The sequence below is a fragment of the Falco rusticolus genome, chromosome 1 (genome assembly GCF_015220075.1).
Source record: "Falco rusticolus isolate bFalRus1 chromosome 1, bFalRus1.pri, whole genome shotgun sequence".
NCBI classification, from domain to species: Eukaryota; Metazoa; Chordata; class Aves; order Falconiformes; family Falconidae; genus Falco; species Falco rusticolus.
Genome location: NC_051187.1, coordinates 49,239,151 through 49,263,982, shown reverse-complemented (window position 1 = coordinate 49,263,982; position 24,832 = coordinate 49,239,151). Strand labels below are relative to the sequence as shown.

Sequence of the window (24,832 nt, the reverse complement as noted above, 5' to 3'; positions counted from 1 at the left end):
TCACCTTTGTATTATTAAAGTTTGCTCTTTGAAGTCAGTAATCCTAGAATTTGGCTTACATGACACAGCTTTGATCATATTCCCTGCTATTTTGGGTAGTGTGGCTATGCCAGTGTGATGCTCCACTTTGAATCTGTTAACTAGAGCAAAGCATGTGGCAGTACAGCTTCTTATATTCAAATCAGCCCATTGCAAATTAATCTGGTTTTCTTTACTGGCTAGATACTGTTGTGTAGACATAATTCTTAGTTACAGACCTATTTCTTCCTTTTACTGGAACAGGCTGTTATTTGGTTGATGATGGTTTTTTTTTTAATTTGAACAAAACTAACTTTGGATTACAGATGCAAGCTTGTTTTGTACAGTCAAGTCTTCCAAGGCATATTAATTAGTTATCGAAGTAGAAAATAATACCGATCACCTTTTGTCAACTGTGTGAATAAATGTGTTAGCTCTATATGGCCCTAGCATGATTAGCACTACCTGTTCACCAGCCATGCATATATTATTACAGAAAAACATTCCAGCACAACAATTACAGAAAACCCTACATGTATGTATATACCTGTGCCTCAGCCAATCTTAGAAAGTACAAACCAGGAGCAGCTCTTTGGCTACTTTCTCCCGAAGTGACAGTAACCCCAAAACAGCTTTATTTTTGCTGTCCCTTCCCATGTCTTCACAGCCTATCACATTAATAATGTATGGTGCTACCACATCACCTTCTGCCTTTAGTTCTGCTCCCCTTGGGCAGCACACATTTTTCTGATACTCGTGTTCCAATTGTAATTATTATACTTAATTTCACATCCTGCACAAGCAGTTTCAGTGCGCTGCCAAGTATCTTTTTGAGAAACACAATGGAACCTCAGCTGCGTCTGCCTAACCTCATTCAGTACCATACCTGACCTTCCAGCTTCCACTGCATCACCTGCCTGATCACTACTCTTGGTAGTAACATTTTTTTCCCACCGTAACAGTTACACAATAATTTAGGTCAGAAAGGACCTCTTGAAGTCTATAATTCAACCTTCTGCTCAAAGCATTTTGAGCTTCAAAGTCACATCTATTTGACCAGGGCCCCATTCAGTTTTGCGAACCTCCAAATCTCTTGGTCGTTCCCCTTGCCTCTGTGACTCCTTTCTCCCTTATCTCCTCACCCGACTTTTCCATATAATAGAACCAGACTTGAGAAATTATGTGTGTCCTCCCTGACCTTCTCCACACTGTTTTGTAGCATCCTTTCCTCCTCCTTGACAGACTGGCAGAACTCTGCTGAAGGTCATCTAGGGTGCAAGGTCTTGAAGCCTCAACTTCTCATCACTATCCTTGATTGATTCCAAGCGACAGTTTCTTTTTTTTGTGAGACCATAGGTGAGAAAAGGAAAAAATTTTGTTTCTTAGAGATTATTTCTTGGTGTCAGATCTTCAACGTGTAATTCTGTCCCTGGCAGGCAGCACAACACTGTCTTCTGGACCAGCTGAGCCGGCAGGCACTCAGTTCTGCTCAACAAGAGTCCTCACTAGCAGATCTGCTCCATGTCTGTATGCATCTCTGCTTTTCCTTTCAACTGCAGTTTGTCTCATCATCTTTTCTCTGTCATGGATTTCCACATATCACCCTCTTTGTTCATTGCTGAGACTCACAACACCTCTGCTCAGGAGACAGACGCAGCAGATAAATGTACACACATTTCAGAAGCATGTAATCAGCAGTCACTGGAAGGATTTTGCTCACATTGTTTATAATTAATTTCTCTCTCAGGAACAATACCTTCAAATCTGTCCTTTTTTATTTCTTTGAGGCAGTTTTTTTTGTAAATTAAGCAGATCAGCAGGTGACAGGTTCAATGGCGTTCTACTAGTCCCCACTATTGCCACAAGCATCACTGATTCTGCCACGGGACACAATACCAGGCACTTTTGTTTGTATACGTGAGCATTATCATTGCTACAAAACAAGCTGTAGCAATGGACTAGCAGCTGCACACTCCCCAAAGCACTACCTAGCAGTCTTGAGTATCACAAGATCTTCCTTGGCAGCTGATGTCCCAAGCAGGCAGATGAACTGCATATGCCTTTTACTTAGTCTCATGTTTTAAAATTTAATTATCAAGATGTCCTCCTTGCCTCGTAATTTTATCTTTACACTATTTGCAGTAATCAAATTTCCTTGTTGCTTTTTGTTTCTATGGTATAAACATCACTACTTAACTCGATTTAAGTCACAAAATATCTCATTAAACCCCATCCAGAAACTGTTGGTAAGAGGTTTGTGTTACTAAACACTCATTTATCTCTAATTATAATGATGGAACATACCACATTCTTTTGATAGGAAGCATTCACATCTTGGCTTCACACCTTAACTACTTAGGAATCAGAATCCCCAGTTTTCAGTTATTAAAACGAAGTTACAAGAAACATATGAGGGATGGAAATGGTGGGCAACGGAACATTTTAGGTAGATATAGAAAAAAACTAGAGGAAAAGTGAGTGAGTTCAAGCATTATCATTGATCAAGCATAGCGTATGATATTCAGAAACTAAGTTATAGTTTTCTGCAATTCTGCTGCCAGAGAACAGAGTAGGTTGCTGGAACTTATCAGTCTCTACCTAGCGAATGTGTGATCAGCTGATAGCACAAGATGCTCCATTAGTGTGACAGAAGCCAAGATTCAAAGTGCAAAAGCTGTATGACCGTGGAGTTCAGCTTAAAGTTGAAAAACCACATGTACCTCTCAAAAACCCCACAAAAACTCCCAAACCCCAAACAAGTCAAATAAACCCAACAACCCACTGAAGAAATCCCAAACCCTTCCTGCCTACCTTAATGTTAACAGTTATCAGGATAATTTTGAAGACTAATTCTACCCACCACTTGACCTCAGGTGAAGTGCTTACAGGATGAAGCCAAGTAGAAAAGTCCCTGTCTGAAGGCGTGATTATTCTGTGCGTTCAGTAAAAGCAGGAGGAAATCAGGCAGCACACTGTAGTTTACATAAAAATAGAACAAGGAAACAGTAAGCGACCTTTCCCTTACAGACCTTCTCAAGACTTCTCTAAAAGTCACTCCAAAATAAGCATATAAAGCAAGGCTTGCATCAATCACCATGAAGCATAGAGGAACCTCCCCTCCAAATCCCGCCCGCCTTCCCCCCTTGCCCCATGCTGGTTCGACTCTCTTTTCCAGGCTCTTGAATTCCCTTCTTTTAATGCTCTTCCTGCTGGTTTACAGCCCTGCACACCGGGGAGCACGTTCTCTGCTGCCAGTGACTCTTGTTACGGTACCAGGGAGGCACACATGTTGTCCATTTCTTCCAGGTGCATTCTTTTATTCAAGTCCCACTGAAATCAGTGGAAGAAGTCTTGGGGTGTTGGATCAGAACCCAGTATTTTCAAACCTTTTGAAATTAAATGAACCCTACAGTTTGTTAAAAGGGACATGCTGGAAATGAGTCTACACCCAGCTAGATGAGGCTCGAGACAGGAATTTCCGAGGTCAATGCAAGCAAGCTTGACTTGCTACTCATTTCTTTTGCTTATGGCACCAGTAACATCATTTTAGAAACTCTTTGGAATTTCCCATTTGAAAGTTTTCAGTGAAATGCTGCAGGCATATATAAGTAACATCAAGGTATTCCTTCAGGCTGGGCTAGTGAGCGGGCATCATCTAGCTCCATCCGTTCTCACGTGTCACCTTTACATACCAGCTACTGTTGGCCGACCAGCTTTCACAATAAACAGCTCAACTTCCATGCTCTGAGTTCTCAGAGAGCCTTTCATAGGCAATTTACATACAATTTTAGGGAAGGCGATTGCATTAGGATTGTGTTAAATACTCTTAAACTTCAAAAAAAACCTGTTAAACATAAGATTATTTTTAAGTGGACAAGGTGATATGGATATGGCTGACAGTTTTAAGTGTAGTTTGTAGTTCAGCATTCCTTTTTTTTTTAACATGATATTCAAGAAATTTGAGTTTTCTAATTGGAATGAAATTTTCAGCTGATGTTTTGAATACCATGGTGGATCACTTCAGTCTTTTACCATTACATCTGCATCTTCAGGCACTGGGTTTGGCATCTAATGCTTCATCCAGTACCGGGCTTGTTTAGGTCAGTCAAACATTGATACAGTAAGGGGCTGCAATTTTTATTTTTGTGACTATCATCAGCTAAAGGATTTGTTATTTCCTATATTGCTCAAGTAACTCACGTGTCAAGAAACAGAACCATTCTGCAATTCTAGCCTACCCCGATGCCTCTCTGTATTCCTTACAGATGCTCTTCTATTATGTTTTACAAATTTTAGAAGAAAAGCATCTGACGTTTTATGACAAATAGCCCTAGCAGCAATTTAAAGTGCAAGTCTAAACCAGAAAGTTTTAGACCTTCAGTTTTCCTTTCTATAAGGCCCCTTTTCTTTTGCTTAGACATCCACATTTTTTCCAACGTTTTTAAAAAGTTGTATGTATTTATGGTGGAATTTTCAAAGCCACCAAGAGGATTTGGATGCCAGACTGCAGCTCTTTTTAATGAGATCTGGACATCCAAATCCATACACAAATTGAATATACATTAAAATTTGTATACGTGCTAGCAAACAGCTAGCAGAGCTAGCAGCTATGCAACACCCAAAAGTATACTCAATTTGATTCTGCAACACCTTAGTCATTCTAACCAGATCATCTACAGGGAACTACGCCATGTACTGCCATAGCGAGTTGGTTTAGTTGTGCCAGATACTAAGAGCAAGAGGCTGCAAAGCCATTTCACTTGCAAAGTAAGCCAAATTCTAAATATAAACCTCCCACCACAGTATATTCAATTACAAAGTCGCAACTGCCTCCTATTCCAATTAGTGTTTTTACAGGACTTTAGAGAATACCACTCTCCGTTCTCAGCCAACCAGTACCAGCTCCCTTCCTGCAAGGATTCCTCTGTGTCCTTCACCCGCAGGGGACTGGTTTTCAAGGAGCACCGTAGTCAGCACACACTGGGAGGAGATCTAATCCCAATGGCCCCACACACCTACGATGGCCAACTGGATTGCCATGAGCTGTAGAAGTATAAAGCCATATGGGCACAATTTTCAGTCTGGTACTAGTTGATGCTCTAGTAACAATTTTTATCAGTGCAGCATTTTTTGGCTTCTAGGTCTCCCAAAGAGAAGATTTAAACATAGCTCTTCAGGAAGCTACATGTCAGTTAAAGAAAACAAGTGACATACAGCACAGAGAATTGATGGCAAGCAAATGTAAACAATAGTAGGAATTGGCAGTGTAATTGACTTAGCAACAAGGGTTCATTTTTATCAGAACTGGTTTTAGCTAGAAGTGCTTTAGGAACAATTCCTGTCTTCAGCTGAGGATAAAATACAAACTAAATATGGACATGTGTAGGTAACTAGTGTTTTTAGTATCATTTTAGAAAATCGGTATATATATTTTTATAATCTGTAAATGATGGATTCCCTAAAAATATGAAGGTTTTTCTTCTTTGCACAGGAATCTGTTTGAACGTCAATTTAATGATTACTACTGGTAGATGGAATTTTGATATCCATTTGGTAGTGATTTACACCAGTGTTTTGAAGGCTGCCAACAAGCAAATCCAGAAGGCAGGCAGCCAAAATTCCAGAACAGACAACTGTCTTTTATTTTATAGCTTATGCATTTTGAGCTTAATATGATTTTCCACTAACAAGTTCTGTACCTTCTCCAAAGTGCTAAAACTGGTGTGCAGAATTGCAAAGTAACACAGTCTCCTCGAGGCAACCTAATATTAAACTCATGGTAAATTATAGAAGTTATACTGTTTACTTAGGGAAAAAAACAGAAATGTTAAAAGAACTACACATGATTTATTGCAGACACTTGCTTCAATGGTCACATTTTTAAGCTTGATTATATATGAAACAACAACCTATCAGCTAAGCGTTGTTTCCCCTTTGATACAGAATGAACAAATACATAAGAGGCAAGGAAAAGATTGCTATAACACTTATGAGGAGCACAAAGTATGCATTGGTTGTATCACACATTTGATAAACAGGATGCAAATCATATTTCATCTTTTCAGAAAGGCATCTAAAAGAAGCTGCATTTTAAGGAGCAAAAAGGGTACAAAGAAACAGGGGTTTCTCACCTTACAAGCAGAACTATAGGAAGTGGGCACACATTAGCATGGTGATGGCCAAATCGTATGCTAAATATGACGACTGAATGCTTTCTAATGCTAATAGTTTTCCATTGGCAACAGAAATATTAGTAAATGAAAAGCTACTTAACCATCAGTCTAGACTCTACAGATGAAACGAGGCCCTAGCTACCACTCTGTATCCATGAGCATGAAAGATCAAACACAGTTTCACTGTACATATTATTCTTCCACCACTCAACCATCAAAGATGATCCCTATCAGAAGAGCACGTGCTCATTACTCCTCGGAGCTATAGCTGCCACTTGACCATTACCACCTGAAACTAAAACCAGATTAGCTAAGTTGTTGACTATATAGAAAAGGTAGTTCTGTGTGCCATGCGTGCCTCCTGAACTATAACCGCACAGAACTGACCACCACAAAGAACACCTTTCATTCCATTAGAAATTACTTTACAAGTTAAGACATACAAGTCCAAACCAAATAGGCATTAGACAGCACGTTAACAGGTGAAAATAGTATCAGTTCTGAAATAATGGCCTTGAAGTGATACTCCATGTTCATTATGAACTGGGAATGAATCTTCTGCATTGCTTTGCTCTTCCTGGCACAGGTTTTTGCCTGACTATAAAACTTACCATCCTGTCTCCTTTCTTAGTACGTTGTCTATCCCAATGAATTTCTAAGCTACATCTTGTTTCATACTCCATGGCAGTAGAAAGAACAAACGCCAACTTTAAAAGAAGCACCCCTGCAGAGCAGCATGGATGCCCTTGCATGACAGTACAATGCAGGTGTAGCCTTAGAAACAGGATCTTATTTAAAGACAGGTTATGAGCCCACAGGATGCAAACCTTGACACGTATGACCAAGGAAATGACAAAAGCCACTGCACACATGCTGCTCATCCCACAAGATCACATAGTCTAACTGGACCGTATGCTTTTCCTCCGCCTGTTACAAGCTGTACAATATATACCTCTGTACACATCCAACTTGTAACAGAGTCCCAGGCACCAATTAGACCCTTCCCTATAGCCCAACTGTAACGCAGTTGATGCAAAAGACTTTTAAATATACACTGAAGAGAAACCGGAGTTACTCTAGATGTATTTTCTGTGTATTTTATTGATCTGATACAATATACAAGCATACACAACAGTATAGGCACGTGCATGTGTCTGAATATGCATACATACACAAAATGCCATATGTATGATACATACAACAAACAAGGCTAGATTATCTGGTCTTGCAGAGATACACCCAGTACAGGACTAAAAAGCAGGTTGCAGGCATACAAGCCCTTCAGAACCGTAACACTGCCTGTTCCTACAGCTGCCTGGGGACCTATTCTGTAATAGGACAGAAAAACAACAGGTATCTATTTTAGATCTGGTAATAAAGTAGATGGTTGCTTTTATCTTACCACTGGTTATTCTGTTTTCCAAGGGTGATCTGTTATTATTCAGATAATTGCGACTCGCTGGCTTTACCTCAGCAGGTAAACAAAAGGTGCGCAGGAACTGCTAAGTGGAATTCCACAGCATGAAGATAAATAAAGCCCACTGGGGAGCCACGGCAGATGATGAAACTGCATCAGGCCCAACAGGTTGTTGGGACCCAGGGGCTGAGATGTGGGAAGTCTGGGCCAACACTTGAGAAAGAGCTCAATAGGGATTATTGCTTTATTCTTTGCCCCTCCAAAACCCACCGTACTTACACATCCCTCTAGTCCCCTCTTCTAATACCACCACAGAAGTCAGAACCCACCAGCATGCTAATAAAGCTTTTCCACAGTGAAGAACTACTACCATTTATTTGTCATTGACATATTTTATGAGGAAAACAGTAAAGTTGGTCAAGTTGGTTATCAGGCACCTGGCTGCGTGATTTGCATAGGAAACCACAGTTGTTGGGAGCTGAAAGAGAAGCCTCATGGCCTCACAGTGTATTCTGAGAAGAACACGATGGATAGTTTCTGGCTAGTTTCTATTTTAACTTTTCCAGCTCCTGAAAACAAAAAGAATACTGATGATATAGCTCTGACAGTCATATTTTGCTTGTTAAACAATAACAAAATACATTTTAAGACACATTTTTTACCATGAACTAACGTCAATTAATAACCTAGACCTGAATTTCTTCCTCTGCGGCAAGTTCACGGCTTGGATCAATAAGACAAGTTCCTATCATTTTCCCATCAGATATTACTGGAGAAGCAGTAGGTGTCTGCATGGTAAGTAAAGAGAGAGAAGGAGAAAAACTGGGGGTCATGGTTGGTGGAGGGTATACAAGATTATGGGTAACGGGAGAACGAGGATATTTTTTAAATGCTTGCCCAGTTATTATATCTGGCATACGTGGTGGCACTGTCCTTATGCCAGGCTGAGCTACTGATGTTATCAAGGGAGGAGGGAAAGCCAGAGATTTCTTCTCCTTAGGGAAGCTATGAATGTGTACATTTTCATCTTCCAGTTTTGCAATATCATTAAACACTGAGGCAAGAGGTTGAAATCTGGGCTCCCAGCTGAGCACATAATCCCAGTTAAAATCGCCTCCGAGATCCTCATCAGAGGTTCCAAGCGCTGCAAGTGAATCATACACAGAGTCCTGCCTACCTGACGTCAAGACATATTCTCTTGTGAGGTCTGTCATTATGTCTTTCTCCTTTATTCCAATCTTAAGTGTTTGAGACAACATTTTATGCGCATAGACTGTGTCGCAGGCTTCTTTTGTGCCTTGTCCTTTAATGGCCCGCATGCTCTCCATGCTCTGCGTGGGAGGCACAACATCCATTTCTCCAGACTGACAGGAGAGCTGATCAGACTCCCTTGGGATCCCCGAATCTGGCACCTGTGAGCCACGCTCGCTCAGCGCCGAGCCAGTGCTCTTTCTGCAAGGATGCTCATTGATCCTTTTGATTTCCTCGTCCTCTGCAGTTTCTCTTTCAGCAGAACCGTGGCCACTGGAATCTGAATGCCTGCAGGGGACACCATCATCCTTCCCCTCTCCGATTCCTGCTAGGCTCAGCCATTCTGCTATGGCACCCATGGGAAGCCTACTGCTCTCAGTGCTTTGGATTTGCTGGCAGTCCTTACCTTCGCTGGCTGAATTCACTTCAGTAGCTGAGGAGGATACTGTGGCTTTTTTCACACAAGAGTGCATCGGATCTTTCTGGTTATGTCTCAGAATAAGCGCAGCAAGACTGACTGCAAGCAGTAGGAACACTGTCAAGGAGACCAAAACACTAATGGTCAGGCTGTATGCTGACGCTACAGGATAACTCTCAGGAGAACTGGAAACATTTACCAAAACGGTGCATACTGTGAACTTTGACTCAATTTTGGGGCTATGAGCTCTTACCAACAATTCCAGTGTGTCATTCCTTCTGCTGCCGTTCTTCTTTCTGTGAACAGTCTGAGTCAAATAAATATTACCACTGGTTTGATTCACAGAAAAGAACGGAGAAGTTTTTAGCAGGGAGTAATGAACAATTCCATCCAGTCCACCATCGCTGTCTGATGCTGTCACTCTGCCAAGCAACTGGCCTGCTTCATTCTTCTCAGGGAGATTAAAGAAATATTGATCTTGTGTAAACACTGGGTCAAATTCATCTCTCCCCTCAATATCTACCTGAACGGTAACGGTAGCCAGTGAGTCACCTTTATCTTTTGCTTGAATTATGAGACAGTACCTATTCTGACTTTCATAGTCAAACATTTGCTTTGTATGAATATCTCCTGTCAAAGGATCAATGAAGAACATGTCATGGTCTCTAGGAGCTTCACGATGAGCCAAACACGAAGACTGGATGGAGTAGGTAAGGTGTCCATAGGAGCCTTTATCAAAATCCAGTGCATTAACAGCACACACAGAAGAAAAGGTAGGCAGATTTTCACTGACAATGCAGCTGAGGCTGGGAAACAAAAACAGTGGGGCATAATCGTTGTCATCTAGGACGCTAACAAGAACAACAGAAAAAGCCACATTTTTTACATCAGTTCCTCCATCTGTGGCTTGGATGATCAAAGTGAATTTCATGGTCTCCTCATAATCCAGCATTTTCATTAAATCCACTGATCCCGTTTTCCCATCCAGGCGAAAATGTCCCTTGTCATTTCCAGAGATGATAGCATAAGTGATCTCAGCGTTAGTGCCTGCATCGCAGTCATTTGCTGAAACTTCAGTAACATGACTACCGACAGGGATGCTTTCTTTGACATGAACATGGTACTCCAGGCTGCTAAATACTGGAGGATTATCATTAACATCCAGCACAGTTATTAGCACAGTAGCAGTTGAATTCAAGGAGGGTATTCCACGATCAGAGGCAAGGAGGACCAAACGGTGAGAAGCCGCCACTTCCCTGTCAAGAACGCTGCTCAAAACAAGACCACCAACAAGTTTGTAGGATGTTTCTGACTCCATGACACTTGTTTCCACAGAGAATAAATTCTCAGCATTGCCATCAATAATGGAGTATTCAACATACGTGTTTTCACGTGTCCAGTCATAGTCAATGGCTGAAAATGTGAGGATGCTTTCTCCAATTGAGGCATCCTCACTCACTGTGAGATTGTACAGAACCCTCGTGAACTGAGGGGCATAGTTATTTACATCTTCTACGTGCACCTCTAGGGTGGTAACTGCACTCAGAGTGGGACTGCCACCATCCGTGGCTTCTATCAGGAGATGAATAAAGGACACCTTTTCCAGCTGTGTCACTGGTCCCGTAGCGAACACCGAACCTGAAAGTAAAACAGAATTAACCAAAGGCCACACTTCACACTCATTAAGACAAGTAAACGTGATTCCGAAAGCTGAATCTAACCAGTTATATTTGAAAATGACTCAGCTGTAAAGACTGCACACTCCCAAGTAACTCTCGCATCCAGAGTAGTGGGTCAATGGCTCAGCGTCTGGATGGAGATCAGGCCGGAGTGGTGTTCCTCAGGGGTCCGTATTGGGACCAGCACTGTTTAATATCTTGATCACTGATGTAGACAGTGGGATCAAGTGAACCCTCGGCAAATCTGCCAACACCACTAAGCTGAGCAGTGCAGCTGACATACCTGAGGGACAGGATGCCATTCAGAGGGACCTGGACAAGCTTGAGAAGTGGGCCCGTGTCAACCTCATCAGGTTCAACAAGGCCAAGTGCAAGGCCCTACACCTGGGACTACATCTGGGGCAGGACAACCCCTGGTATCAATAGAGGCTGGTGAATGAAGGGATTGAGAGCAGCCCTGCAGAAAAGGATTCAGGGGTACTGGTGGGTGAAAAACTGGACATGAGGCAACAATGTGTGCTTACAGCCCAGAAAGCAACCATACCCTGGGCTGCATCAAAAGCAGCAGGTCAAAGGAGGAAATTCTGGCCCTCTTGGTGAGACCCCAACCTGGAGTACTGCATTCAGTTCTGGAATCCTTAGCACCACCAAGACATGGACCCATTGAGGTAGGTCCAGGAGAGCCACAAAAATGATCAGAAGGACGGAACACCACTCCTACAAGGAAACACTGAGAGAGTTGGGGTTGCTCAGCCTGGAGAGACCTTATAAGTGGCCTTCCAATATTTAAAGGGGGTTTGTAAGAAAGATGGGGACAGGCTTTTTAGTAAGGCCTGTTGTGACAGGACAAGTGGTAATAGTTTTAAACTAGAAGAAGGTAGATTAGATTATATGTAATTTTATTATTAATTAGATTAGATATAAGGAAAACATTTTTACAATGCGGGTGATGAAACACTGGAACAGGTTCCCCGAAAGGTGGTAGATGTCCCATCCTTGAAAACATTCAAGATCAGGTTGTATGGGGCTCTGAGAAACCCGATCTCACTGAAGATGTCCCTCATCATTGCAGGCGGGTTGGACTAGATGACCTTTAAAGGTCCCTTCCAACCCAAACTATTCTATGATTCTAAGAAATCATAGCTAATGCTGCAAAGCCAAGGCCTACACACAATGATGCAGTATCAAATAAACATACTGTGTTTAGACCAGCAAAAAATTCTCTTCCTAGTAACAGGCTGAACATGCAAACTGCATAAAATAAAAGGCAAATCAAAGCTAAGGAAATAGAGGCTCCTTATTAGAGGTGGCTATACTGTGCAAGTTCATTACTGAAGGTCATTAGTTCTGTTTTGCTTTCAATCCAGTAACAGGATTATGGGCTTGCCTGTTATTTAGATAGGATTGCCAATAAGTTATGTAAACATGTTTAATTGAAATTGCTTATCTAAACATGGTGGTTGGACTAAATGACCTTGAAAGGTCCCTCCTAACCCAAAACAACCAATGACACTTCATTCATAAGCTATCTACCTCTACTTCGCTCTTCACGGTGTGTAGCTAAGCACCACAGACCAATGCTGTGTGACAATTTTCTGATCACAGTTGGAAACAACCACTAGTCAAACATAAGGACAGGTTGGTCAATACAGAGTAACAAATGGGTAAAAAAGAAAACAGCTTTAACTGGGCAAGACATTTGTATAGTGTTTATAGTTGCCATCACCCAACAAACACTCAAAAATTCATCTCATGTAAAAACCTTATTGCAAATAAGCAATAAGAACTTTCTCATAGAATAGCTGCACATCATTTTTGCAGTATCTAGCAATCTCTAAAGCCGATATTCCAAAAAATCTTCTGTATAAATGCATACAAAAAGAGAGAGACACAATTTTCCACCTCCCAGAGTGTTACAACATTAGGCCAGAAAAAATTAAATTGGTGTATATTTTAACTATTGAAGAAAATTAGGTATTTTGGAGATACACATGTATTTCCATGTTCTCAGTTTAGAAAACTCCTAAAGTTTTCTAAAGAAGCAATCTTAAATACATACTGCCCAAACCCCATTATGACAGTTTCAACTTGTACTGAAAAATAGTAATTACGAACTGAAATTGAGTGAAATCTAATACATCAGCTGAAATGTTACGAATCAATGCAAAACATGCAGCAACTTTTCTATCAAATTACATCAGAAGAATAGCACCTACAGGACGCTGTGACTAGCTGCCTCATGCATGGTTCAGGAACAAACAGAGAACTCTAGTTTTTGATGCGATCAGTTCTTCATCAATAAGCAGTTTAGCAAAAACATATGGTGGACTTTGACCACCAAAGATTTCCAGAACTCAAGTGATCACTGGCAACAGGTAAGGAAGTGCAATAGGACTCTTCCATTTACATTGAAAAAACTGAAATAATAAATTGTGCTTACAGACTCACCATTCTTGTGATTAATAGCAAACCCCTCAGCAGAAGAGAGGATTTTGTAGGAAATTATTCCATTATGCTCTGAATCCCTATCCACAGCAGAGACTGTCAGAACAGTGGCATCCATAGAAATGAGCTCTGGCAAACTCACCTGACATAGAAAGCAAAATTATATTTTTTACAGAGCTTAAGAAAAGGTTTTGAAAATTAAACACACAATTTTCTTCATTTACTCTTAGTGGAAAAAAACAAACACAGTTTTCAGCATTAAAAAAGTTTCACCTACTCATTTTCTTCTGGGACAAAACTAAAGAGTTGAGATATTGAAAACAATGCACACAATACAGCCAAAATTTATAGTAAACTTCAAATGGTAGTAAAATCTGTCTAGTTCTAGTTCATGATGATGATGAGTTCAGAGAATCACTGAATCTCTTTTTTCACCAACTAACGGAAGGAATATCTACAATGGACTGCACTTAAAATTGGATTTTCTCCCTGCTTTCAGAAACACCTTGATTTTCATACCTGGAATACAGTCTGCAGTCCCTGCCTGGAGTGTATGATTGACCATTAAAAAATAAATAAATACACGTACCCAGAAAATTCCACAACCAGAGCACTTAATCATCACTGGAGTATTGCTAGAATTTAGTTTTTTAAAATGCTCCCTTCTTCCTTCATATGTTCTAAGCCAAGAAAGTCCTTTCCCTTCTTAAGAGCTTCCATTATTTCAAGTCCAGACACAGCACTTTTGTGACCAAAGTTTCCTTCCACCTTATAAATCCAATTTCAAATTAACAGTATGATACAGCAGCTACCTTTGATGTACCTTCAACTGTTAGTTTAAATCATTTTAACAGAGAGATTATATGCATATAATAGCCATATATATGAAACTATATTTGAAAAGTATAAATATGAAAACACTTGAAAGAACAATAAAAGGGTAAAAGTCACAGAATGATGAATAGAGAATTATACGTATCACCAACTGAAAAGAAGCAGTGCATCTTACTGTCCAACCAACACATAAAACATCAGGATTGTGGAGAGAGAAGCTCACTTGTTTATGCTCGCATAGCCAACAGAGCTACGCTGGTTTGCATCAGTTAATAACCCTGCCTGCAACATCTGCTCCAATCTACAAAAAAAAAATATCCTAGCACTTGCACAAGCAAGTACTTGCCTAAACTATTCTCCAAAATCAGACACATATGAGGGTTGAGGAAAACTTAAGGCAAAGTCTAAAAATCACTTGAGCTTTAGTGGTGCTTTTTTTATTTCCCCCCCATTCCAGAATTTAGACTTGTAAATGGCCAATTTTCACAAATCCTGACAACTCAGGCACCTGCATATTTCACAGGTATCTACAGTCTGTCCCATAGTTACCTAAAACTGCTGCACCTGCTCAGAGGTTGATATGTCACCTTTACTCAGACAAGTGTTTAGATCTACACCTTGACTGAAGATTTTTAAAAGAAGCATTTTTAAATCCAAGTCTTCTGTGGTGCCTCATATTCTTGGCTCTGAGCACATCCACCACACACAAAAAGCACCAACCCAAGCAGACAGCTCAGCTCACAGGATTGCAGAACGGCGGAGGCTGATGGGCACCTCTGGGGGTTACCTTGTCCTGGCTCTGAGCCGGGTCACCTAGAGCAGGGTACCTGCCCATGGATATAGTTAAGTTTTTAGTATCTTCAGGGATGGAGACTCCAGAACCTCTCTGGGCAACCTGGGCCAGTATTTGGTACACAGATTGGCAGCCTTAGTGCAGCCGACCTTCACCTGGAGCTCCAGGCTTTGTCTCTCTCCCACCCCAACCTTAACTCCAAGCCATGACAGGTGCTGATGCTCAGCCCAAGCCCCACGGCCTGAGGGCTGATGAAGTCACAGCAAACCCCTTTCAACAGGCTCCGTCGAGAGCTCTGTACGATACTGTGCTCACTTTGGCAGCACATATCCTAAAATCCGAATGATACAGAGAAGATTAGCACGGCCCCTGTGCAAGGATGACATGCAAATTCATGAAGCGTTCCAGATTTTCTTAAAGATCTGGGGGTGCTGGCTGGCAGCAGGCTCAGCACGGGTCAGCAGCACGCCCGGACAGCCAAGGGGGCAACCCACATCCTGGGGGGCATCCCAGTATAACCAGCTGGTCAGCAGAGGGGATTATCCCACTGTATTCAGCACCGGTGCGGCCAGACCTTGAACACTGTGTCCAGTTCGGGGCCTTGACATTTAAGAAGGATGTTCAGGTCTTCAAATGTGTCCAGAATATGTCACCAGCAACAAAGCTGGTGGAAGGGCTGGAAGGAATGTCCCATGGGGAGGAGCTGAGGACTTTGGGCTTGTCTAGATGGGAGAGGAGGCGTCTGAGGGGCGACCTCGTTGCTCTCTGCAGCTCCCTGAGGAGGGGAGGTAGAGAGGGGAGGTGCTGAGCTCTTCCCCCTGGTATCCAGTGACTTGTGAGAGTGGTTCAAAGCTGCACCAGGGGAGGTTTATACTGGACACCAGGAAGCACTCCTATACCAAGAGGGTGGTCAAGCGCTGCAAAAGGCTTCCTAGAGAGGTGGTCGATGCCCCAGGCCTGTCGGTGTTTAAGAGGCATTTGGACAGTGCCCTTAGCAACATGCTTTAACTTTTGGTCAGCCCTGAATTGGTCAGGCAGTTGGACTAGATAATCATTGTTTATTACTACAACAATTATTACCACATTACATGTAGTAATAATTGTCCCTTCCAACTGAAATAGTCTAGTCTATTTTATACGTGCTCTAATACCTTTGATCATCTTAGCGGCCCGTAGTTGTCCATAGTTGCTAAAGCAGCTTTGTTTCAAAATACTGTTGGAAAACTTACATCTACAACAGCCTAGCAGTCCAATTGCTTGTCCAGAAGCCCAATAGCTGAGCTGTATGTCCTCCTCAGTCTAGCAGGGGATGCTGGGGAGGTCAAACATGTATACCTTACTTCCTTCTATGACCGCCACTGCTGTAAGGCAGGGTTACACATTACAAACTATATGTGCGTAACCTACCATACGGGCATTTGCTGCACCTCTGTGGTGCTGTGTAACTGAAAATGAAAAAAAATCATGCCATAGTAACAGGGCCAGAATAAACATACAACTTGTTCACCGTTGTCTCAGGAGGAGGAAGTTCTGAACACCGGACCCTGCTCCTCAGACCGGTCTGGATTATATCTGGTAACGCCCAGTGATGAATGCATGGTGTGTGGAGCACAGCTAGCATTCACACCACTTTCCCCCTGAAGTCAGGAATCACAAACATGAAAACTGAACAATTCCTTCAGTCCTTTTTAGCAGAATTCCTACAAAGGGGCTGGGGTTTCACCAGAAGAGCTCTGCTTTGTTTCTGCTCAGTCATAGTTTGCAGAGACCTTCCCTCCCACTGCTCACATGCATTTTTAAGACAAATATAAACAAGCACTCCTACTATTTATCATCATATATGGAAAGACATCACATGTTTGCTGTCCATTTGCTATGTTCCCACCTGATACGAATCCCGAGTAAACACTGGTGGGTTATCATTAACGTCCAAAACAAGGATGGTGAGTTCTGCTTCTGTTTGATGTACAGAATCTGAAACTACAATTCTCAGCTTATGCACAGCAGTTTCTTCAAAATCTAATGGTTCCACCACAGTGACTACACCAGTGTGTTGATCGATGGCAAATTTCATTCCAGGACTATTATCATAAGTAAAACCAAACTGAAGTGCTGGCCTGGAGTCCGCATCACTTGCTGACACTCGAGTCACTATAAAGCCAGGCAGGGCACCTGAAACAATAATTTTCAGAATAAGTCATAGCTAAAATATGATGTTATAATTTCTGAAGATTTTGCCAATTTCCCAATATTGAATCTCAGTTTTTGGTGTATTTTGACTTCCTGTTTCAGAATAAAAGCAATGTCCATAAACGCTACAGAAACAGTAGTGGATTTCTTCAAATGCATCTGCTTTATCCCAGTTTTAATTTCAGTTTCCTTTAGACCTTCCCAGATCCAGTGTAGCCTTAACTGTTTTTTTAGGAGGAACAGGAATTTCCATTATTTTCCCCAAGCATTTATTGAGTATTGTCACAGACTTCCACAAGAATATTTAACTGAGGCATCAGAGTCCCCATGTCTGTGTAGAACGAATGAATGCAATTCTGAAGCTTTTCCAAAGGAGGCCACTAGAGAGAAATGAGACCTCCAGCTAAACTTATGTAGCACAAAAGTCTTAAGAGCTCAAGGTATAGCCCTATGAGATTGAGAAACTGGATACAGAGAGCTTTTGCATTGTGCTAGATTCACATGGGATTGCAAACTGAACCTATTAGTAATCACCTAACAAAGCCTAGAGCTAACAGAAAGCAAAACATTTCCTATTTGCACACCTGGGGAATTAAGCCTCAAAAACACTGTGCAGTGTCCTAAAGCAAGTGTTCTTAAACAAAATACAAAATCTAAATAAGTAGCCAGTAGTTTACAGCTGCTGGGCATCCATGATTCCCATACCTCTCATTACCATTGGGAGCTAAATATAAGACAGGCTAAAAAATATCACTAAGAAAGACAGCCTTGATATTTTTTGTTAACAGGAGTACTGGAATTTCAGCACCTAAATCTTCATAAATTTCCAGCTGTGTATCTTAATGCATCACAAGTACATGTATTTTCAGATGCTGGGCTTAAGACTCAAGGTCTGCAAATGCTGAACTAATGTCACACAACATGCCAGATGTATGCTGGGATGAGAACTCAGGAGGGTCCTGGGTCATCCTCTTCATGATCTTCAACTGCATCAAGCTATACAGCATTTTAATGCTTCAATCAAATTTACAGAAATTATTCTTTCATCACATGAAGTTCAAAATGTCTAATTTCTGGCAATGCTGGTTTTAACACCAAGTATTTTTATTGGAGAAAAGCAGAAATTGAAGACATCTGAAGAATATGACACTGCAGTCCAAAATGAACAGATTACAGATGTATTTTTGCAGAGTTTGTTTTTTTCTTTCTGAATTGCCTATGGTTTTATTCCAAACTATTCTTAAAAACAATGTCTGAAGATTAAGAATAATGCCTCTGAAACAAAAGCAGATCACAATTTACTTTGATATTTCAGTATTAATACAATCCATTATCCTTTTTAGTACAGGTGCTTAGTTACACAAATCACCAAAAGCATCGTTGTCTGACAAATCCAGTTTTACGATAACATTGCTGTACTATCACACTTACTTTCTAGGACCTCCACTTCACCTAGTGGTTGGAGAACTGGAGCATTGTCATTAACATCTAACACTTGTATCCTCACAATACTTGTGGCAGAAAGTCTGGGGTTTCCTTTATCAGCAGCTTGTACAACTAACCTACAATTAAAGGAAGCAGTAGTTGTCACTATTGGTCAGAAATCACTGAATTATCTACCAGTGGTATAAGCAGGGGGAAAATCACAAATGAAAATATTAGCCCTTTCTGCTCCTCATTTCAAGTCTTAAATTCCATCTTTCTTTCTATAAGATTGACTGTCTGGAGGGTGTGTGTGTGTCTTGCAGGAAAAATGTCTAGGAGATTTTAGGTGGCAGAAACGTAAAAAAATCACAGAAAAGGAAGCATTAATCTATTCATTTCACCCGATTTCATACCAAACACAGGTGGTTAAACAAGCTAGCAAGACTTTCAAAAAAAGACACATTTCTCCAGCTGGTAATTCAGAGGAGGAATTAAAACTTAGGTACTAAATTGTCCTTTGGAGGAACCTCATTGTTCAGAAAGGGACAACAGGAATGTGAAAATCGGGTTATATGAAAGCATTCAAAGTAATATTCAGCCAAATTGTTTGCAGAGACCTAGAATAGCCCCTCCAGTATATTATGAATGTAAGCGATAAAGTGAAAAACCTGAATACATGCACCAATTGACAATAGCAAAGTTACCACTGATCTTAGTGGGACCAGAATCTCACCGTCAGATTGAGAGTTTGCCTGTAGGCTTCCATTTTACACCTGCATAAGGATACGTAGTAGATTCTGCTAACAACCTTTTGATTTCCACAAACAACACGGCAAAGACGACAGTACATAACGATGTGATAAACATGGATAAAAGGATGTTCACCGTCTCTGGCAACTAGTTTCTGAACAACAGTGCAGATGTTTATTGTAAGCAAAGATTATCTGGAAAATTTCACTACTCCTCAATACTACAAATTATCCAGAAGGGAATTCAAAATTAAATCTAACTCGATAGGTGCTCTAAAAAACAGGAGCAGACAAAAAACCAAACCAAGCTATGCAAAAGGATATACAAGGCAGAGTCTGGCATCTCAATTAAATGTTTTGTGTATTAACAACTGTTTGCATGGTGCATCATATTTTCTGTCTCCCTGTAGATCTTCTGAATGCTTTATTTCTCCCTCTTTCTGCTAAGTCACAGTTTCAAGTGTCGAAGAGATGTTACTCCCTAAATGTTCACATGTCAGTATGGAACACCAAGGCTGTGACTCAGGCTGCGGGTTGCAGCACTTCCATTCCTGAACCACACCAGCTCTGCTCTGGGTGTCCTTGTGGTTTTTGACACTGACAGAACAACATAACTTGAATTGCAGGCTAGTATTCAATCAGTGACCATGTATAATTCCATATAGAAAGTGTGTTTTTTCTAGAATGAATATTGGTAAGGTATACATATGGAAATATTTTACTAAAAATAATCACTTTCTAAGGTTTCAGGAAAAAACTCTCATAAAAACATCTCAGCCAAGGTATTAAAATTAAGTTTCTGTCAACACTTCCATTATAACTCCTATTATAAGGGACTTAGAACTTCTGCAGATGAAAATGTTCAATTTAGATAAAATAAACAACTCCTTGAAAATTTGAAAGAACCAATGGTAACATTTTGAAATTAAACAGGAAAACAGTTTTGAAAGCTTCTTTTGCTATTCATTTTTCACTTCAAAATGTACAGATTAATAACTTATTAATAAAAAGGAATATGAAGCTTCACATTCCTCAAACCGGCAATTTGAAAGGCTAGAATTCCAATGTAAATACTGAAATAAAATAGGCTGCCCATTAAAGACAGATATGAAAATTATTGTGCTTACATGTTCAATGCTAAATCAACAGTACACATCCTTCCTTTGAAGGACTGATTTTAGGCATTCTTTTAAAGTATTAGTCACAAAAATTCTATTATGATATTTAAACAGCCAAAAATCAGAACTGATGTTTTTGATTCAGTGAAAAACTGAAAAAAAGAAACTCCAAATGAAGTATTCTGCATATTAAGTTAAAACAAAGTATTTCCTTTAGGATACTATTATCAAATTACACTGATACTTTAAAAAAATTATCACATTCTGTTGATTTTTGGATAGGTTTTTTTATTTTCTAAAAGTTATTCTGATTCATAAGAATTCTGAGAGTATGTTTAAAATTTTGAGGTCCCATAGGATAGGAAAGCTTGCAAATATTTTAACTGATGCCACAACCATATTAAAAAAAAAAGGGGGTGGGGGGGGTAATTTCCACTGACACACACAGAGAAATCTACTTTTTGTAGAGATTGCAGTACCTAAAATGGGTGTATTAATGAATCTCGATGTTTTCTCTTTAAGACATGATTTATTTGCTTTCTAATTCCAGTTATGGCATGACCTGTAAAGAAAAACTGTCATGTCCACTTGATCGTATCTACTCACAGTTTCTTGGAAAACAGGAAAAAACCTAATACTTAGTACAAGACAGCTTATAGATGGAAAAGGTTTACAGAAGCATCTTTATCAGGTTATGGAGAAGAAAATTTGAACTATATTCTAATTAAAGAACAGAATATGTCCCTATTTCACGGATTTGGCTTGAGTGTTTTCTCTGTGTCTACATATTTATAAAAAAACATTTCCAGAGAGGGAATGGCTGTACAGTTCTTAATAAACTAAAATCCAGGAACTATCATCATTCCTACAGTGAACCATCACACTCACTTAGATCAGTAAGTGTTGCCACAGATTAAACAAGACTGTATTTCTTCCCCTGAATTTGGGAAGTATGCAAGAACCCACAGTACAAATGGGCAGCTTTAGTCCCATTCTCAACACTGTCTGGCTTGCACCCAGGCTCTGCGGGTAATGGATATCAACAGAAAACTATAAAATAAGTAACATGAGCGATTTCAAGTTAAACTGAACGAAAAGAACAATACATTTTTATAAAAAACTTGCATACAAACCTGTAAGATGAAGTATTTTCATGATCTAGGACTCTATTAGTTGCTAAAATCCCTCGTGCGGAATCAATTAGAAACGTTGCATTTTCATTACCAGATAAAATTGAGTATTCAGTTTCTCCATTCAGCCCACTGTCAAGGTCAGTTGCAAATACCTGTTTGGGAGCAAAACTGAGGCTTAATTCAAAATGGCAGAATGTGATTTCAGAGAGAAAAACCTTATACCAGAGTCATCTATTTCTGGTTACTTTCCTTTTGATTGCACAGATTTAAGGAAATAATCATAGGTCCCCAACATGAGTGTCACGTGAGGTCACAAAATCTGCTCATGAATTGCAATAGGATGCACCTGAATTCTTCCCCTGAGCAATTTGAAATTCAGCTACACAAAGCACTAGGACTGAAGGTAATCGTTTTACACTGCTTATATTACTGTAATGTTACTGTTAGAATGCTTTCTCTGTTTAGTGCATAAAAACACACTTTCTCATGGGTCCAGGACTGGCCTTTAAAGTACTACTGCTATGCAAACAGACAAAGGATAAAATAATTAAACTATTACATTTTCAGAGCTTTCATGGAATGGTTCATTAATTACTTTTTAAAATACGAACCAGAAGATGTAAAAAGGGCAGAGGCAAGCTATAAAACCAACAGAATAAGTAACATTCAACAGCAGCGACCAGGTTTCTCGAAGACTCCTCTGACTCTTTGAAGAGTTGTCTTTGTATTTTCCTGGTTGCTGAACAAGCATTATAATGAGCATGGGATCCAAACCATCGCAGAGGCAGCCAGTCAGATTGAATAAAGGAAACAGAACAGAATGTATTCTGTCATAAAATTTTGACTACACATCTGGGTTTACTGCCTTTTGATTTTTCTCCATTCCTGGACATATGTTTCTCTAAATACAATGTCCATCAGTTTCTAATCACTTTGGCCTGGAGGCATTTGTAGCTTTCCATTTATTTATTCTCTAGAGGAGGAATATCTTTAGTACCTAACATGACCCTCACTGTGACCTGACTTGCAATGCAAGAACATGCACTGAGGAAATTATGCGTTCTTCTAGTCCAATTGATGTCTTCTTTTGCTCTAATATGGCCAGCTGGAAACACTTTTGGAGAATGGATCCTTTCAGAGGAAGAAGTGTTTGCACATTTAAATTGAGACAAGCTGCTCTTTAGGCATCAGATTTTAAATTGAACACTTGGGTTTGACTCTACTAGTCTGATGAGTTGAAAGTATTCTTTTTATTGCTTCAGCCCTTTCAGTAGATGCATTAATGCAAGGCCCAGCCTATATTGTAACCAGAACCACAGCTCTGAATGGTATTTTTCAACTATTTGGAGTGAAACAGAAAAGAAAAAAAAAAAAAAAAAAAGAAGAATTTAAAGTCCAGCTGCAAAAATATTAAGAAGATAAAGAATTCTCTTTCAAGTTAACAAATTTGAATGAAAGATCTGAAACATAGGCTAGAAAAAAAATCATTGAATAATTTAGATATTCAAGCAAATTGGTAGCAACTCCATGAAACCCACTCAGTTTTTAGAGACAGTGGTCCACAACAGATCTAGCTGAAATGTAGGCATGAATGGATCAACCAAACTTCTTTTTAACTACAGCACTGGGCTTGGCAAGATAAATTTCCACTCACCTGTATGATGTCTGTTTTAGGACTCTGGCCTTCCCATACTGATGCTTTGTAATAGCTTTGCTCAAATTTTGGTACATTGTCATTCACATCTTGTATCAAAACCGTCACTCCACAGAGTGCTGAATTCAAGCTATTCTCAGCCAAAACGGAAAGATGTATTTTATTCTTAACTTCAAAATCAAGAAACTTTGGCTCTTTTACTGTGATTGCACCTGGTTTATTAAAATGAAAATAAAATCTGAATGTGACATACGTATTCAGGAAAAAAAATGCACAAATGCAGTTATCAAGTCCCTAACATATATCCTTGAACTCAAGGCAGAATTCTAGCAAGCTCTGCACCATGTCCTCCCTCTACCTAATATCACCCCCACATGCTAGTTACTGTACAAATCGTGGACAGCTAAGTTTTCACTGATCAACCATGTTGGCAATTTCCTAAAACAAGACCAATTGTAGAGCAACAGAGAGCAAGAACATGGCTGCATGATGTATGCTCCTTGATACACAACGTTGAGCTAGCTGTGTCTGAAGAGACTCTTGGCCCTCACCTGAAAATGGCAACATCTGGCCCTTCATCTATATCCAAATCAGGCAATAGTTCTATCAATTTCTGTATCTGTCTGACAGGCAAAATACAGAGCCTTTCTGATGCTGTGAGCAGCTCCCAACTGTTACTCTACCAAAAAAAAAAAAAAAATCAGTGAAAATTATTGAGACTACAAGCACAGTTAGACATCTCCACATTAAACCTGAAACATCCTTGGAAATCCATGGTCATTGTTTTGATGTCCAGGTAATATAGCATTATACTAAAAATTCTTCACTGCATCTACACATCATACATACATAATTTCTAGTTAATTTCATCAGAATTCAAATTCAATTTTGCATGGATTTTCCAGTAATGATGCCAGGAATATCCATATCCCAAACCTGTAATAGCATAAGAACCCATCTACTGTGGCTCTCCAAGCTAGTGGGGTTCAGTTCTCATTTTCTAAGCTAAGCAGCACCGACTTGTTTAATAATAATAAGATTGCTTATGCATCTGTCCAACGTTCAAGAACTGCGTGTTGAACATCAAGATTTCAGAGCTGGCAGGTAGTGTCTCTTCAGCACAACACTGAAAAATTACCACATTCTGTGTACAGAAAAAGCTAAATAGATAGCAGTAGAAGGAATACACTTCAAGATGGTAGAGAGTAACTGAAAGACTCTAGTGTGGAGTGGAGCAAATAATGAAGTTTGAGGTACACCAGCTAGGAGGAACAAGTGAAAGAACCAGATTTTCTCATTCTAGAGAAGCGACCATGAGGAAGTAATAGGGTAACAGTCTTGAAATACATAAAGAACGGGGTTTGCCATTGTCTCATGTCTACCGTTACTAGTTTAAGTAGTAATAAGTTTAAATCCCTTCAAGAAACAATCAGGTAAGTATGAATAAAAGCTTTCCAACTGCCAAGACTTGTATGAACTATTAAGAGGGTTTGCCGAATCACTATCTCTGGAGGCTTTTAAGAACATGACAGACA

General features: G+C 40.0%; 1 protein-coding gene and 1 non-coding gene across 2 annotated transcripts in view; one reads left to right on the top strand and one right to left on the bottom strand.

Annotated features, from left to right (window-relative positions):
• Positions 1–7,293: 7,293 nt before the first annotated feature.
• The window catches only part of LOC119155728 (protocadherin-23-like), a 72,997-nt gene continuing 55,458 nt past the window's right edge, over positions 7,294–24,832 (bottom strand). Inside the window, exons 15-20 of the mRNA XM_037404708.1 lie at positions 23,298–23,509; positions 21,644–21,795; positions 18,650–18,780; positions 16,914–17,200; positions 13,405–13,543; positions 7,294–10,915 (exon numbers count right to left, since the gene is read on the bottom strand). Of these exons, the coding sequence (XP_037260605.1) occupies positions 8,295–10,915; positions 13,405–13,543; positions 16,914–17,200; positions 18,650–18,780; positions 21,644–21,795; positions 23,298–23,509 (3,542 nt within the window). The 3' untranslated portion in view covers positions 7,294–8,294. The remainder of the gene's footprint in view (positions 10,916–13,404; positions 13,544–16,913; positions 17,201–18,649; positions 18,781–21,643; positions 21,796–23,297; positions 23,510–24,832) is intronic.
• Positions 15,336–15,442, top strand: LOC119142561. The gene has a single exon (XR_005102321.1). It is a non-coding gene; the product is annotated as a U6 spliceosomal RNA (small nuclear RNA).